General features: G+C 45.3%; 1 protein-coding gene across 3 annotated transcripts in view; it reads left to right on the top strand.

Moving 5' to 3' along the window:
• The window catches only part of LOC130340156 (zinc finger BED domain-containing protein 4-like), a 174,842-nt gene that overhangs the window by 156,301 nt on the left and 2,459 nt on the right, over nt 1–16,082 (top strand). The window contains exons 1-2 of one of the 3 annotated variants that reach the window (XM_056554129.1): nt 11,183–15,523; nt 15,606–15,673. In XM_056554129.1, coding sequence (XP_056410104.1) covers nt 14,086–15,378 — 1,293 coding nt within the window. In that variant the 5' untranslated portion in view covers nt 11,183–14,085 and the 3' untranslated portion in view covers nt 15,379–15,523; nt 15,606–15,673. Of the gene's footprint in view, nt 1–11,178; nt 15,674–16,082 lie in introns of those variants that run through there. The other 2 variants (XM_056554131.1, XM_056554130.1) reach the window with 2 other exon arrangements.

Here is a 16,082-nt window from a genome sequence, read left to right as displayed (position 1 = left end):
TCTCTCAGGGTACGCCAGGGCCCAGCACGGGCTCCCCTGGGGTTGAACCTTCAGGTTTCTCCCTTGGTATTTTCCAGGGGGAATGGGTTGGTTCATGTACCCCACCCAAGGCCGGGCGGTCCCTGGGCGAAGCCTCTGAAACAGTCCCCTGACAGGCTTCCATGCCTGTAGACCTTTGACATGCAGAGAACCAGAGAGGCTATAAGGGTAGGAGGTGCGGGTCCCTGTACCCAGGCAGGGCACGCTGTCCTTTGGCACAGGATCGGTGACGCGGACACCCCGGCAGCAGTCAACAAACATCAGCGTGCGGTCCCCTGAGGCGCCTCGGCCCCCCAGAGGGGAAATGAAAAATTACAAAGTCCAGGTTGTCGGCCAGGGGGAGATGAGAGTCCCTATGCCCAGGATGGTCAACCGAACATTGCAAGGCTTCTGGAAGGTTCTTCCATGCATGTAGACTTTTGACATGCAGAGAACCAGAGAGGCTATAAGGGCGGGAGGCGCGTTTCCCTGCACCCAGGGAGGGGGCACCATCCTTGGGCACAGGATCGGTGATGCGGACCCTCCCCCTGCCCGGCGGCGAGGAGCGGAAGCGCCGGGTGAGTAAGAATACATCGGAGGGAGGTCCGCCGAGGAGGTTCGCCCTCCAAGGGAGTCCGCACTCAGAGTACGCTAGGGCAGAGCGCGGGCTCCCCTGGGAACGAACCTTCCGGTTTCTCCCTTGGTATTTTCCAGGGAATTGGTCTGGTTCAGGTACCCGACCCGAGGCTGGGCAGTCCCCGGGCGAAGCCTCTGAAACAGTCCCCTGACAGGCTTCCATGCCTGTAGACCTTTGACACGGAGAGAACCAGAGAGGCTATAAGGGTGGGAGGCGCGGGTCACTGTGCCAAGGCAGGGCGCGCCATCCTTGGGCATAGGAGCGGTGACACGGACATCCCGGCAGCAGGGAGCAGAAGCGTCGGGTGAGGCAACAAACACCGGCGTGCGGTCCGCTGAGGCGCCTCGGTCCTCCAGAGGCGAAATGAAATATTACAAAGTCAAGGTTGTTGGCCAGGGGGAGATGCGAGTCCCTATGCCCAGGATGGTCAACCGAACATGGCAAGGCCTCTGGAAGGATCTTCCATGCCTGTAGACTTTTGACACGCAGAGAACAAGAGAGGCTATAAGGGCGGGTCCCTGTACCCAGACAGGGCGCGCCGTCCTTGGGCACAAGATCGGAGATGCGGACCCCTCAGCATCCGGGAGCAGAAGCCTTCCGGTTTCTCCCTTGGTATTTTCCAGGGGGAATAGGCTGGTTCATGTACCCGACCCGGTGCCGGGCGGTCCCCTGGCGAAGCCTCTTAAACAGTCCCCTGACAGGCTTCCATGCATGTAGACCTTTGACACGCAGAGAACCAGAGAGGCTATAAGGGTGGGAGGCGCAGGTCCCTTTACCCAGGCAGGGCACACCGTCCTTGGGCACAGGATCGGTGACGCGGACACCCCGGCAGCGGTCAACAAACATCGGTGTGCGGTCCGCTGAGGCGCCTCGGCTCCCCCAGAGGCGAAATGAAAAATGACAAAGTCTAGGTTGTCGGCCAGGGGGAGATGAGAGTCCCTATGCCCAGGATGGTCAACCGAACATGGCAAGGCTTCTGGAAGGTTCTTCCATGCATGTAGACTTTTGACATGCAGAGAACCAGAGAGGCTTTAAGGGCGGGAGGCGCTGGTCCCTGTATCAAGGCAGGGCGTGCCGTCCTTGGGCACAGGATCGGTGATGCGGACCCCCCGGCGGCGGGGAGCGGAAGCGTCGGGCGAGTAAGGATACATCGGAGGGCGATCCGCCGAGGAGGTTTGCCCCCCAGGGGAGCCCGCACTCGGCGGCTCCCTCAGGGTACGCCAGGGCCGAGCGCGGGCTCCCCTGGGGACGAAACTTCTGGTTTCTCCCTTTGTATTTTCCAAGGGGATTGGGCTGGTTCATGTACCCGACCTGGGGCTGGGCGGTTCCCGGGTGAAGCCTCCAGGACGGTCCCCTGACAGGCTTCCATGCCTGTAGACCTTTGAAATGCAGAGAACCAGAGAGGCTATAAGGGCGGGAGGCATGGGTCCCTGTACCCAGGCAGGGCGCGCCGTCCTTGGGCACAGGATCGGTGACGCGGACACCCCGTCAGCGGGGGGCAGAAGCATCGGGCGACTCAACAAACATCGGCGGGCGCTGTCGTCCAGGGGGAGATGCAAGGAGGGTAAACGATCATGGGCAAGACTTCTGGAAGGGTCTTCCATGCCTGTAGACTTTTGAAATGCAGAGAACCAGAGACGCTATAAGGGCGGGAGGCGCGGGTCCCTGTATCAAGGCAGGGCGTGCCGTCCTTGGGCACAGGATTGGTGACGCGGACCCCCCGGCGGCGGTTGCAAAAGCGTCGGGCGAGTCGGCAAACATTGGTGGGGCGGTTTAGCTAGGCGCCCCGGACCTCTGGAGGCGAAATAAAAAATATCAAAGTCCCGGTTGTTGGCCAGGTGGATGTACGGGTCCCTTTGCCCAGGAAGGTCACTTGAGGTGACTCACTGTAACAAACCACCTCCTCATATATTCTCCCTACTACTGTGGGGACACAATGTAACAAACCTGTTTCTCATGTAATCGCCTTACTACTTGGGTGACAAACTGTAAGGAACTCATGTAATCTCCTTACTACTGGGGTGACACACTTTAACAAACCCCATCCTCATGTTATTAATTTATTGCTGGGGTGACATACTGTAACAAACCTCCTCCTCATGTAATCTTCTTACTACTGGGGTGACACACAGTAACAAACCTCCTTTCTAATGTAATCTCATTACTTCTGGGCTGACCCACTGTAACAAACCACCTCCTCATATAATCTCCTTACTACTGGGGTGACACACTGTAACAAATCTCCTCTTCATGTGATCTCCTTACTACTGGGGTGACACACTGTAACAAACCCCCTAATCTTGTAATCTCCTTACTACTTGGGTTACAGACTGTAACAAACCTCCTCCTCATGTAATCTCCTTACTACTGGGGTGAAACACTGTAACAAACCTCCTCACGTAATCTCCTTACTACTGGGGTGACACACTGTAATAAACCTCCTCCTCCTCATGTTATTAACTTACTAATGGGGTGACACACTGTAACAAACCACCTTTCCATGTAATCTCTTTACTACTGGGGTGACACACTGTAACAAACCTCCTGCTCACATAATCTCCTTACTACTGGGTTGACACAATGTAACAAACCGCCTCCTCATGTAATCTCTTTACTACTGGGATGACACACTGTTAAAAAAAAAAAAAAAAACATCCTCATATTATTAACTTACTACTTGGGTGACACACTGTAATAAACCTTCTTTCCATGTAATCTCTTTACTACTGGGGTGTCACACTGTAACAAACCTCCTGCTCTTGTAATCTCCTTACTACTGGGGTGACACAATGTAACAAACCGCCTCCTCATGTAATCTCCTTACTACTGGGGTGACACACTGTAACAAACCCCCTACTCGTGTAATCTCCTTACTTCTGGGGTGACACCCTATAACAAACCTCCTCCTCATGTGATCTCCTTAATACTAAGGTGACACACTGTAACAAACCTCCTCCTTATGTAATCTTACTACTGGGGTGACACACTGTAACAAACCTCCCCATGTATTCTCCTTAGTACTGGGGTGACACAATGCAACAAACCCCATCCTCATGTTACGAACTTGCTACTGGGGTGGCACACTGTATCAAACCTCTTCCTCATGTAATCTCCTTACTATTGGGGTGAAAAACTGTAGCAAACCTCCTCCCCATGTATTATCCTTACTACTGTGGTGACACTATGTAACAAATCTCCTCCTCGTGTAATGTCCTTACTACGGGGTGACACACTGTAACAAACCCCTCCTCAAGTAATCTTCTTACTACTGGGAGGACACACTGTAACAAACCCCCTCCTCATGTAATCTCCTTACTACTGGGGAAACAAAATGTAACAAATCTCCTCCTCAAGTAATCTCCTTACTACTGGGATGACACACTGTAACAAACCCCCTCCTCATGTAATCTCCTTACTACTGGGGAAACAAAATGTAACAAACCTCCTCCTCAAGTAATCTCCTTACTACTGGGATGACACACTGTAACAAACCCCCTCCTCATGTAATCTCCTTACTACTGGGGAAACAAAATGTAACAAACCTCCTCCTCAAGTAATCTCCTTACTACTGGGATGACACACTGTAACAAACCCCCTCCTCATGTAATCTCCTTACTACTGGGGTGACACACTGTAACAAACCTCCTCCTCATGAAATTTTCTTACTACTGGGGTGACACACTGTAACAAACCTCCTCATCATGTAATCTCTTTACTACTGGGGTGACACAATGTAACACACCTACTCCTTGTGTAATCCTTGTGACACCCTGTAACAAACCCATCTAATCTCCTTACTACTGGGTTGACACACTTTAACAAACCCCATCCTCAAGTTATTAATTTACTGCTGGGGTGACACGCTGTAACAAACCTCCTCCACATGTAATCTTCTTACTACTTGGGAGACACACTGTAAAAAATAAACCCTCCTCATGTAATCTTCTTACTACTAGGGTGACACACTGTAACAAACCTCCTCCTCATGAAATCTTCTTACTACTGGGGTGACACACTGGAACAAACCCCATCCTCATGTAATCTTCTTACAACTGGCGTGACACAATGTAAGAAACCTCCTCATCATGTAATCTACTCACTACTGGGGTGACACACTGTAACAAACCCCCTCCTCCTGTAATATTCTTACGACTGGGGTGACACACTGTAACAAACCCCATCATCATGTAATCTTCTTACTACTAGGGTGACACACTGTAACAAACCTCCTCCTAATGTAATATCTTGACTACTGGGGTGACACGCTGTAACAAACCCCCTCCTCATATAATCTCCTTACTACTGAGATGACACACTGTAACAAACCCCCTCCTCATGTAATCTCCTTACTACTGGGGTGACACACTGTAACAAACCTTCTCCTCATGTAAACTCCTTACTACTGGGGTGAAAAACTGTAACAAACCTTCTCCTCATGTAATATCCTTTCTAATATGGTGACACACTGTAACAAATCTCATCCTCATGTAATCTTCATACTACTTGGCTGACACACTGTAACAAACCTCCTCCACATGTTATTGACTTACTACTGGGGTGACACACTGTAACAAACCTCCTCATAATGTAATCTTCTTACTACTGGGGTGACACACTGTAACAAACCTTCTCCCCATGAAATATCCTTACTACTATGGTGACACACTGTAACAAACCTCCTAATCATGTAATCTCCTTTCTACTGGGGTGACACAATGTAACACACCTACTCCTTGTGTAATCCTTGTGACACCCTGTAACAAACTCATCTAATCTCCTTACTACTGGGTTGACACACTTTAACAAACCCCATCCTCAAGTTATTAATTTACTGCTGGGGTGACACGCTGTAACAAACCTCCTCCACATGTAATCTTCTTACTACTTGGGAGACACACTGTAAAAAATAAACCCTCCTCATGTAATCTTCTTACTACTGGGGTGACACACTGTAACAAACCTCCTCCTCATGAAATCTTCTTACTACTGGGGTGACACACTGTAACAAACCCCATCCTCATGTAATATTCTTACGACTGGGGTGACACACTGTAACAAACCCCATCATCATGTAATCTTCTTACTACTAGGGTGACACACTGTAACAAACCTCCTCCTACTGTAATCTCTTGACTACTGGGGTGACACACTGTAACAAACCCCCTCCTCATGTAATCTCCTTACTACTGAGATGACACACTGTAACAAACCCCCTCCTCATGTAATCTCCTTACTACTGGGGTGACACACTGTAACAAACCTTCTCCCCATGTAAACTCCTTACTACTGGGGTGACAAACTGTAACAAACCTTCTCCTCTTGTAATATCCTTTCTAATATAGACATGTGCATTTCGTTTCGGAACGAATCGCTAAAATAACAAAAAGTGTGATTTTCGTTATTTTCGGACGATCCCGAAAAACGAACATGAAATATCGGATGTTTACAAAAACACCCCATTAACGAATGCTAATCTGACGATATTTGTAATGTGCCAAACATAAAATATCGGGTCTTTACGAAAACGCCGTATTAACGAATGCCAATCTGACGATATTCGTTAAGATCCGAATGGCGATTAACATATGCATTCGATAATTACGAATGTTGACTCTTGTTAACAAACAATGCAGTCTGTAAATAACGTACGCATTCGTTACTCACGAATGCATTTGTTACTCACGAATGCATTCGTTATGTACGAATGCATTAGTTATGTACGAATGCATTCGTTAATTACGAATGCATTTGTTTTTTTTGTTTTTTTAATTATAAATTTAATACGTACAAAGTCCATTAATGCTTACATCATTATCACAAAGCAAAAAAACAAAACCCCTCCCCCTCCCTTTTCCCTCCCTCCCCTTAAGAAAGCCTGCCCGAAATCCATTGACTTCCTTCCTTTCCCTACTCCTCTCTTACTCTTTACTCCTTTTCACTATCTACTTTCTCCTTTCTCCCAGGGTAGCCATTTATTCTCGATTTTTTTATTTCTTTCACTGTCCTTGAACCACAACAACTCATAAGTTCTAACCTTATTTATACCTCCTAACCATTCTTCCCTTGATGGAACCGCTGGGGCCAACCATTTCCTAAGAATCAAATTCTTTGCCACTCCCAATATTCCAAGTATAATATCAGTATGCTTCGTTCCCATTGTTCCTAGTCCATAAATTGCAACCTTAGGTTCAAAGAGCAATACCACGCCTATTCTAGCTTTAATAGTTTCAAACACTACACTCCAAAATTTTAGCAACTTCGTGCAATTCCATACCATATGTAACCAATTACTTCCCTCAAACCCACACTTGGGGCATTGTGCATTTTCCCTAACATTAATTTTATACAAAAATTGCGGTGAGTACTGTGCCCGATTTACTAACATCAAAAAAGACACCCTATTATTTGCATTGATCGTTGTTCTTCTAATATTCTTTAACACCAATTTCCACTCTTCTTCTGAAATTCCACCTATATCCAGTGCCTGTCCTAACTGTTTGACTACGTCCTCCCAACCCTTCTGACCTAACATTTTATATAAAGTACTCATTATTTTCCTTTCCCCCCCCCTGTGCACTTTTAATATATTCTGTAATGTGATAACACCCTACCTTTAATTTCCCTTTCGGTTCTTGCTGTCCCAAGGCGTCTTTTAACTGTACATAACCAAAGTAATTAGTATTTTTTAGATTAAAGCGTTCACTCAAACATTCCCAATCTATTATTTCCCCATTTGTGCAAACCTGCTCTAACAACCTAATTCCTTTATCTTCCCAATTCACATATTCTGCAATTTTCTTTATTTCTGGGAAGTTCTCATTTTCCCATAAGGGGGTACACCACACACACTACTCATTATCCCTGTTGCTGACTTCATACTATCCCATACTTGTACCAATAAATCTTTAGCTACGTTCTCCTCTTCTACACCCTTCTTCAAACTCCCACTCTCCAACCACTCCCATATGGACCCATATTTCTTACACCCCCTTTTCAAATAATCCAATAGTGTTTGTTGCTCTTGAATAACCAATGTTAGTTGGGATGCTATGAAGTATTGCTGAAAATTAGGGAGACCCAGCCCTCCTTCCTCTAAGGGATGGTACAAATATTGACTCTTGATCCTGACTCTTTTTCCACCCCATATAAGATTGTTTAATATACTTTCCAATTTTTTAAACCAAATATTTTTAATCCATATGGGAGAAGCTCTCAAATAATGTGTTATCATGGGGAGTAATACCATTCTCAGCAGTCCTATTCTATCTGCCATTCCCAATCTCATTTTCCTCCATGTATTTACCTTTCCCCTTACCTTCCCCAACAGAGGTCCAAATTTAATCTCTCAAAATTCAAGACAGCGCTAGAGATCTTAACACCCAGATATTCCAAACTATCATTAAGTCTTAGTACTTTTACAGGGCCAATAGGGACCTCAATTTCTTCATCCAAAGGCATGAGACCGGACTTCTGCCAATTAATTTTAATTCCTGAGAAATATCCAAATTTTTCCACTAACCTAATCACTTCCTGTACTTTCTCTACCGGATTCCTAACAAACAAAAGCACATCATCGGCATATAATAACATTCTTTCTCTATCCCCTTGTACCCCAAACCCTTGAAAGACTTCTGTGTTCCTAACAATAGCTGCTAGTGGCTCTATAAAGAGTGCAAATAATAAAGGTGATAACGGACATTCCTGTCTTGAACCTCTTTTTTTTAAAAACGTATTCGTAAATTTCCCATTAATACTAATTTTTGCTATAGGAGCTGAATAAACCATTTTTATAGCTTTTAAGAATAAAGTGCCCAAACTAAATCTTTCCACCACCCCAAAGAGGAAACCCCACTCCACCCTGTCGAAAGCTTTGTTTGCGTCCAACGACAGGATGGAGCGGGGATCCCCTCCACGTGTTTGAATGTTAAGGAATGTCCTGTGTATATTGGAAAACATATTCCTACCTACCATAAAACCCCTTTGTTCTTGCCCTATCATCTCACCCAAAACCTTTTTTAATCTTCCTGCCCATAATTTTGCAAAAATTTTGTAATCCGTATTCAATAGTGATATAAGACGGTAATTCTCCATCTTTTCCCTGTTGCCCCCCTTCTTGGGGATCAATATTATCACTGCTTCAGACATTGAAGGGGTCATAGCCCCTCTTTCCAAGGATTCATTAATAATCTCCATCAAGCAGGGCAACAGAGACCCATGAAATCTTTTATAAAAATCAAATGAGAACCCATCAGACCCTGGGGCGGAATCCCCTGCACATGTTCTCAATGCTTCTTGGACTTCCCCCAGGCTATTCCCCTCATTCATTTTCCTCTTCCCCTCCTCATTTAAACTTGGCAGAACTAAATTTTGTAAGAATGTTTTAATCTCCGATTCTGATTTTACCCCTTCAGATTCATATAATGTTTGATAATACTCCATCGCTATCTTCCTTATCTCCTCTTGATCTGTTACTATTAATCCCTGCTTATTTTCTAAATTAGTAATTTCCGTATTTTCCCTTAGATTTTTTATTATACCAGAGAGCCACTTATTGGATTTCCCCCCTTCCGCATAGCATTTTTGTCCCCAGAAAAAAATCCTATGTTGTGCCTTCTCAAGCATTAACTCTTTATATTCTTTTTTGCGCTTGTTCCAGTTTTCCCCAGTTCTCATCTCTGGCATCAGTTGCATAAACTTCCTCCAATTTTTTTATCTGATCTACCAAGTTATCTTCTTTCTTCCTTACTTTCCTCCTAAACTGGGATATATTTCGGGACAAAATCCCCCTCAAATATGCTTTCATAGCATCCCAAACCATAAATATATCGGCCGAACCTTTGTTTGTAGCCCAAAACCATTTAATCTCCTCCTCTATACCCTTTGTCACGTCTTCCACGTCAAACCAATGCGGATTAATATTTCTATTCATATTCTGGGGGGGGACCCGATCTTCACCACCGAAACTACAACCACCATGGAGTGATCAGACAAGCCCTTGGGCTCATAAACAATTTTTCTAATACCCCTTGCTCCACTATCATTGGCCAGAATCAAATCGATACGTGATGCAGTTTTATGGCTCAAATTAAAACAGGAAAAATTTTCTCGCAAAGGATTCAGGTTTCTCCATACATCTCTCCATCCTACTTCTTTACAAAAATCTGCCAGGACATTCCTCCCCTCCCTCATTACTCCTCCTCTCCGGTCCCTTTTGTTATCCATTACTGAGTTAAAATCCCCCATAATATATACATCTTTGTAATTTTTATCACTTAAAAAATTCACCAGATTAACCAATACCTCTGTTTTGAAAGGGGGAGGAATATAAACAAAAGCAAGAATAACTTGTACCATATTCCACTCTACGTGGAGAAAAACAAATCTCCCTCTATCATCACAGCGAGCATTTTTAACCTGCATATTCATTTTACCGTGAATCAACACCAAGACCACCGATGAGTAGTTTGTTCTAAATGAGGGGAATTCCTGAACAGCCCATTTCTTTTTCATTAGATGGACAGATTCTTTTGTTAAATGTGTTTCTAACAAGCATACCACTGCAGGTAGATAATTTTTAACCCTATCCATAATAGCTACTCTTTTCTTCCTCTCCTTAATACCTTTAATATTCCATACTAACATTTTACCTCCTTGGCTACCCTGGGTCTCCATACTCTTTTACTCCGTCATCTCTACTTCTAACCGATTTCCAGGCTGTCTTGAACCACCCTCAAACGGGCTGGGAATAACAGGAAAAAGCAATATTCAAATTATGGAGTCTCTTCTTAATGTCTCTATACTCCATTCTTTTCCTTTGAGTCTCTTTTGAAAAATCCAGATAAAAAAAAAACACCCGCGCTCCCAACTTCAATTTTTCCCCTCTCCCTTGATAACTTCAATAGGGTGTCTCTATCTTTAGCACACATAAATTTTAGCAGTAAAGTCCTAGGCAAAGCTCCGGGCGCTGGTTTGGTATATGGTATCCTGTGGGCTCTTTCTATAACATAACAGGTTGAAAACGTACGTTCTCCAAAGGTGTCAGCTAGCCATTTTGTGCAGAAGGCAATAGGGTCAGCTCCTTCTTCCCCTTCCGGAAGGCCAATAACGCTTACATTAGCCCTCCTTGATCTATCCTCTAAATCTTCTATCTTCCTTTTTAAGAAATTATTTTCCTTTGTGAGTTCTTCCTGCACTTTCTCAATGCTTTGTAGTTTACCGTCCATCTGGGGCACCATGTTCTCTATTTTCCCCACTCTTTCTTTCACCTTTTTTATATCTTCACGGATAAAACTCACGTCTGAGCTGAGACTGCCCACTTGTACTGTTAAGTTTTCTAATGCTTTATTACTTTTTTCCACACCACTTAATATGGAAGTTAGCATAGAATTATTCACATCTTCACTCTCTCCCTCCTCTGTTACTCCTCCTGAAGGGCTGCATATCTAGAGCCATACATGCTATCCCCATGTCTTTGTGTTCTGGTTTTAATTGTTTCTTTAGGTGATTTTAGAAATTTATCCATTTTGCCTGCTTCTCCTGTAACATTCCCGCCCGATCTCCTAGACTGGATCTTGGGAGCCATATTAATTTGTTTGGCTTTTTTATGTTATACTCAAGGAAAACACCTGCACAGAAAAGAGGCAAAAAAGGTGCATAGTGCTTTCTTACCTTTTCCCCCCCTTGAGGCGTGAAGGTTTTTTTTAAAAAGTAATAGACTTACAGTTCTGTTGTTCAACTCTGCAGGCTCTAAGCTGTAAATCTGAATGCATACGTCCTGCAAAAAACCATACACCATTCAATAACAGAGAGTCACCAGCTCATCTTTCTTCAGTGAGTTATTTTATAAATTCAGACAGAGCAATACTTTTCAATATACACCTCCTCCTCTCTACCGATGCCTTCGGTTAATACGTTTTTGTTTCACCTTGGGGATAGCTGAAAAATTCCTCCACATAAGGTAATCAGCTTATATAACCAGTCCTCGGACTACCGATCATGTTCACATATACTCTTAACAACATTATCCATATAGAGGAGGGGTAGCTGGAGGATTATAAGGGGTATAGAGGTATAGGGAGGGGGGGGGGGAAGTCACTTTATAGTTCCAAAACTGTGATAGCTCCGACACACCTCTGCCCCCCCTCCACCACTTTTAGTACAGTAGCTCATCCAGATTTCTTGATCTCACATGCTTATCCTATCATCTGTAACCAGGGTGAGGAAGTATACCCCACCAGACTCTCATAGACTGCCATTGCCAGCCTGCATTTCAGAAAAGCTTTCCTACAACGGACTTCAGTTAAAAGGAATAGATTCAAGCTCACCACGCTGATCCTGGCCTCTGTTACCCGAGCTGATTGCAGGGCACCCGGAGCGGCCGGCGTGTTCCGTCGCACGCCGAGCCCGCTCACGTGGTCCCCCCAGCTGCTTTGCACCACTCGTGCTTGCGCTCCGTCTCCTTCCTCTTCTTCCTGCCGGATCTCTTTTCTGCTGACTGTGCGCCTCTCAGCTCGTTCACCTCCACCACTACTGTCCACTGCAGCGAGGCCGCCACACCCCCTCCCACACCGGACACCTCCATCTCCATACCACAGCGGGGAGCAGATCCGTCCGTCAGGTGGTTTCCTTTTTTCTTTTTTCTCTCTTTCCTCTTTTTCTTTCTTTTTTCGCCCTAATCAGGGACGTTCGTCCCAGGGTCAGCATCATGCCTCCTGGGGGGTGGGTGGAGAGGAGGGAGAGAGCCCTGGAGTGGGCGGAGCTGACGAGATCACATCCTCTCGTCACGTGACCCTTGTCCCAGAATAAACAAGGACTTGATTTGTTAATTACGGAATGCATTCGTTCTTAGTTGACGAAATCGAAACTAAGGAATAATTTTCTCCATTTATTTGATTGGTCACTTTACAGAGTTTGTTATCACATGACATTAGTCAGCCAATCGGGGTGTCCTTCTACATCCTGTGTTTTTCACGGACATTGAGGAACTTTTCTTTATTCCTGTGAAAGTTTTATTGGTGTTAACAGTGACTCACAGTGCTTGTAGAGATGGACAGATCCCCTGAGGAAGACTTCCCCAGTGACACAGAGACAGCTAGAGGACAAGGTGTTACCAAGAAGCCAAAGGTAACAGCTGCCATTTTTTATAAGAGGACATCAGCAAGGCCTGCTGCCAAGTCTTCCAGTGGCCAAACTTCTAGGCAACCAATCAGAGACATCTGCCATGTGGAGACGGAGACTCTAGCAGAAAATGAGACAGCCATTACTGATGCTGAGGTGGCCCTAAATGTCCATCAAGAAGGCTCTGACACAGAAATAGACAACATCATGCATGTCAGTCCTGCCCTTGCAGATGTGAACATTGGCATTGTAGAAGAGGAGGTACCATGGTCCAGTATTGCACCAGATAAACCTTTTTCGCCACTACTATTCGTACATGACATTGATGATGACTATCAAGAATCTCAATCACCACCATCCTCCTCTGGCTCCATAGTTGTGGATACACCCTCCCATGCAAAGACTGCCACTGTCACCAGTACAAGGACTTTAGCTACTGCTTCCAAGAGCACTCCCCTTCCAGAAAAACCTTCCCCATCAGCACAACCCAGTGTCAGTGGTAACCGCAAATCTAAGGTATGGGAGCATTTCATAACAGTTGGGGATGGTCGCTTGGCCAAATGTAAGCTATGTGGCAAGGAAGTAAGTTGTGGCAAAGTCTTGGGGCATCTCACCAATGCAGGAATGGATAACCATCTGAGGACACACCACAAGGCAGTGTTGATGAGAGAAGAAAGTGGTTTGGCAGCTCCACCAAGTAAAAGAAAGGGAAGTAGTAGTGCTAGTTCCAGTGCTACTATGAGTTCAGCCTCAGATAACCTGGAAAAGGGGCAAGGGGCTGAAGCTGTTGTTCATCCCAGTAAAGGAAACCAGTCCACCATAGAACAGTTTACCGGTTTTCATCCCAGGGGGATTTCCCGCCAACAGTCCCGCAAGATTACCCGCCTTATAGGTGAGCTCATAGCCATTGGGGGGGCTCCATTTAACATGGTGGAAGGGGAACCTTTTAAACGCCTTCTAAAGGCACTTGCACCCCAATATATTGTACCATCACGTACCACATTCAGCAGAAGTATAGTACCTGCTTTGTATAAATCGTGTGTGGAAAAGAGGAGCTGGGAAAAGCTGCTGGACAGTCTGTACATCTAACCACTGACCTGTGGAGTGCTCCCAGTGGCCAGCATGCTTTCCTATCATTGACCACACACTGGTGGCAGCCCATTGTCACTGAACTTGCCCAAACCAAATCAGGTCCAAGAAGCACAGGGGCTGGTGTTGAGAATACAAATCAGGGCCACCGCTCATTCCTCCTCCATGCAGAGGTATTGGATGAGCTGCACAGCTCACAAAACATAACCAGAGCACTTAAAAAAATGGTGGAAGAATGGCTTGGGGAACACGGAGATACACATCCGAAGATGGGTTTCGTGGTGACTAACGGTGCAGCCAAAATGATAAAGGCATTGCGTAATGGCAACTTTGTATGTGTGCGATGCTCTGCACATGTCCTCCATCTTGTGGTGAAGGCCGGTTTGGAAGACACCTCAGAGAGCAACACAAAGCTCACAGGAGTTCTGGATTCATGTAGAAAAATTGCAGGGCATTTTCACCGGAGTGTTAAAGACAGCCACTTACTCAGACGGGAGCAGAGTAAGGCAGGTGTTCCTCAACACAGACTGAAACAGGATGTTAGCACCCGGTGGAATTCCACACTAGAAATGCTGGAAAGAATCCTAGAGCAGCAGAAACCCATACATGCAATGTCCCATGAAAATTATATTGGCATCACCAGAGCATTTGGCAGGGAGGAGTGGACCTTAGTTGCTCAGGTGGTTGCTGTACTTAGCCCCTTTCGTGCGGTCACGGAAAAGTTAAGCCAGGAGAAGGCAAGTTTGGCGCAAGTCATCCCTCTCTTTACTCATCTGTTAACCAAAATGGATGCCTTCCTGAATAACAGAGAGAAGTTGACTGGAGGCTATATAGTTGGTGATGTTGCCACACTGGTAAGGAGACTCCAGGTCCTACTACAGCGTAGGATTAAAGAGCTGACAGACACTTGCCCTGATCTAATGCTAGCCACCATGTGTGACCCCCGGATTAAGGGCAAAATGGCTCTCCAAGCAAATGCCCTAACAAGCTGGAGGGACAAATTAATCATCAAGGTGTGTGACAGACAGAGACTATTAGATGTGGGACAAGAGAGGCATGATGAGGAGGAAGAAGCAGAGGAAGATGAGCCTGCAGAAATCTCAGCAACCATCAGCAACACTGCTACAACCTCCTCAAGAGCTGCAGACTTTTGGGCAGAGACATTGCAAAGCCTGGTTGGACAAATCAGACAACCCTCTCGGATACCCTCTCTAAGAGACAAGGTGGCAGACATGGTCAAAATTTATGTGTCTGAACCAAATATATTTCCCACTGCCGATGCCATGAAATATTGGGACGAAAAGAGGGCTATTTGGCCTGCTCTAAGCATGGTGGCCCAGGAGCTCCTATCCTGCCCCCCAACCTCTGTGCAAAGTGAGCAGGTATTTTCTGTCACCGGGAACATTCTATGCCCACAGCGTTCTCAACTGTCCCCTCAGCTCATGGAGCAGATGACTTTTTTTAAAGTCAATTTGCCAAAGTTAGGGTACCCAGCCCTAAACTTTGAAACAAGTTAAAAAGTTGAAGTTACCTCTTCAGTTAAAGTTGAACACTGCAGTTACCCTTGAGTTCAAGTTTCGTTAACAAGTTGGAATGTTTTCCCGTTACTACCAGTTGTTTAAAAGTGAAGCAAGTGACAAGCTTAACAGCCCCTTCAAACAGGTGAGTGGTCTGTCAATCATCCCCTTCCCTCCTAATATCCCATTATTAATTTTAGTTTAATTTATACCTTTCCATCTTTCAGGATTTAGGAATCCTATTGCTGGACCTTGAAGTGGGTGAAAAAAAGGAGTTTCTTTCAGCAAATCACTGGTGAGTAACTTAAAATTCCATCAATTTTCTTTATAACAGTTGTGCTTTACAGTGCCTCTGCCACTAGAGGGACCCCTAGTAAATGAATGGAGCAAATATTCCAGAGGCATAATGGTCAATTCACACGTACATTATTTTTTGCAGATATTGAAATCTGCAGCATAATATGCAGTACATCAAATCTGCGCAGAATAATGTACGTGCCAATAGAAAATATAAGTCAGTGTATTATTTTTTTATTTATTTCTCTCCAGTCTGTCCACAGGGCTCTCTCTGCTGACACCTCTGTACATGTCAGCCAGGAACTGTCCAGATTAGAATAACATTTTCATAGCAAAGTTCCTGCTGCTCTAGACAGTTCCTAATACGGACAAAGGTGTCAGCAGAGAGCACTGTGGACAAGGGGGCA

This window comes from Hyla sarda, unplaced genomic scaffold (genome assembly GCF_029499605.1).
Source record: "Hyla sarda isolate aHylSar1 unplaced genomic scaffold, aHylSar1.hap1 scaffold_573, whole genome shotgun sequence".
Taxonomy (NCBI): domain Eukaryota; kingdom Metazoa; phylum Chordata; class Amphibia; order Anura; family Hylidae; genus Hyla; species Hyla sarda.
The sequence above is the reverse complement of the archived record's forward strand: the minus strand, read 5'-3'. Positions and strand labels throughout refer to the sequence as shown.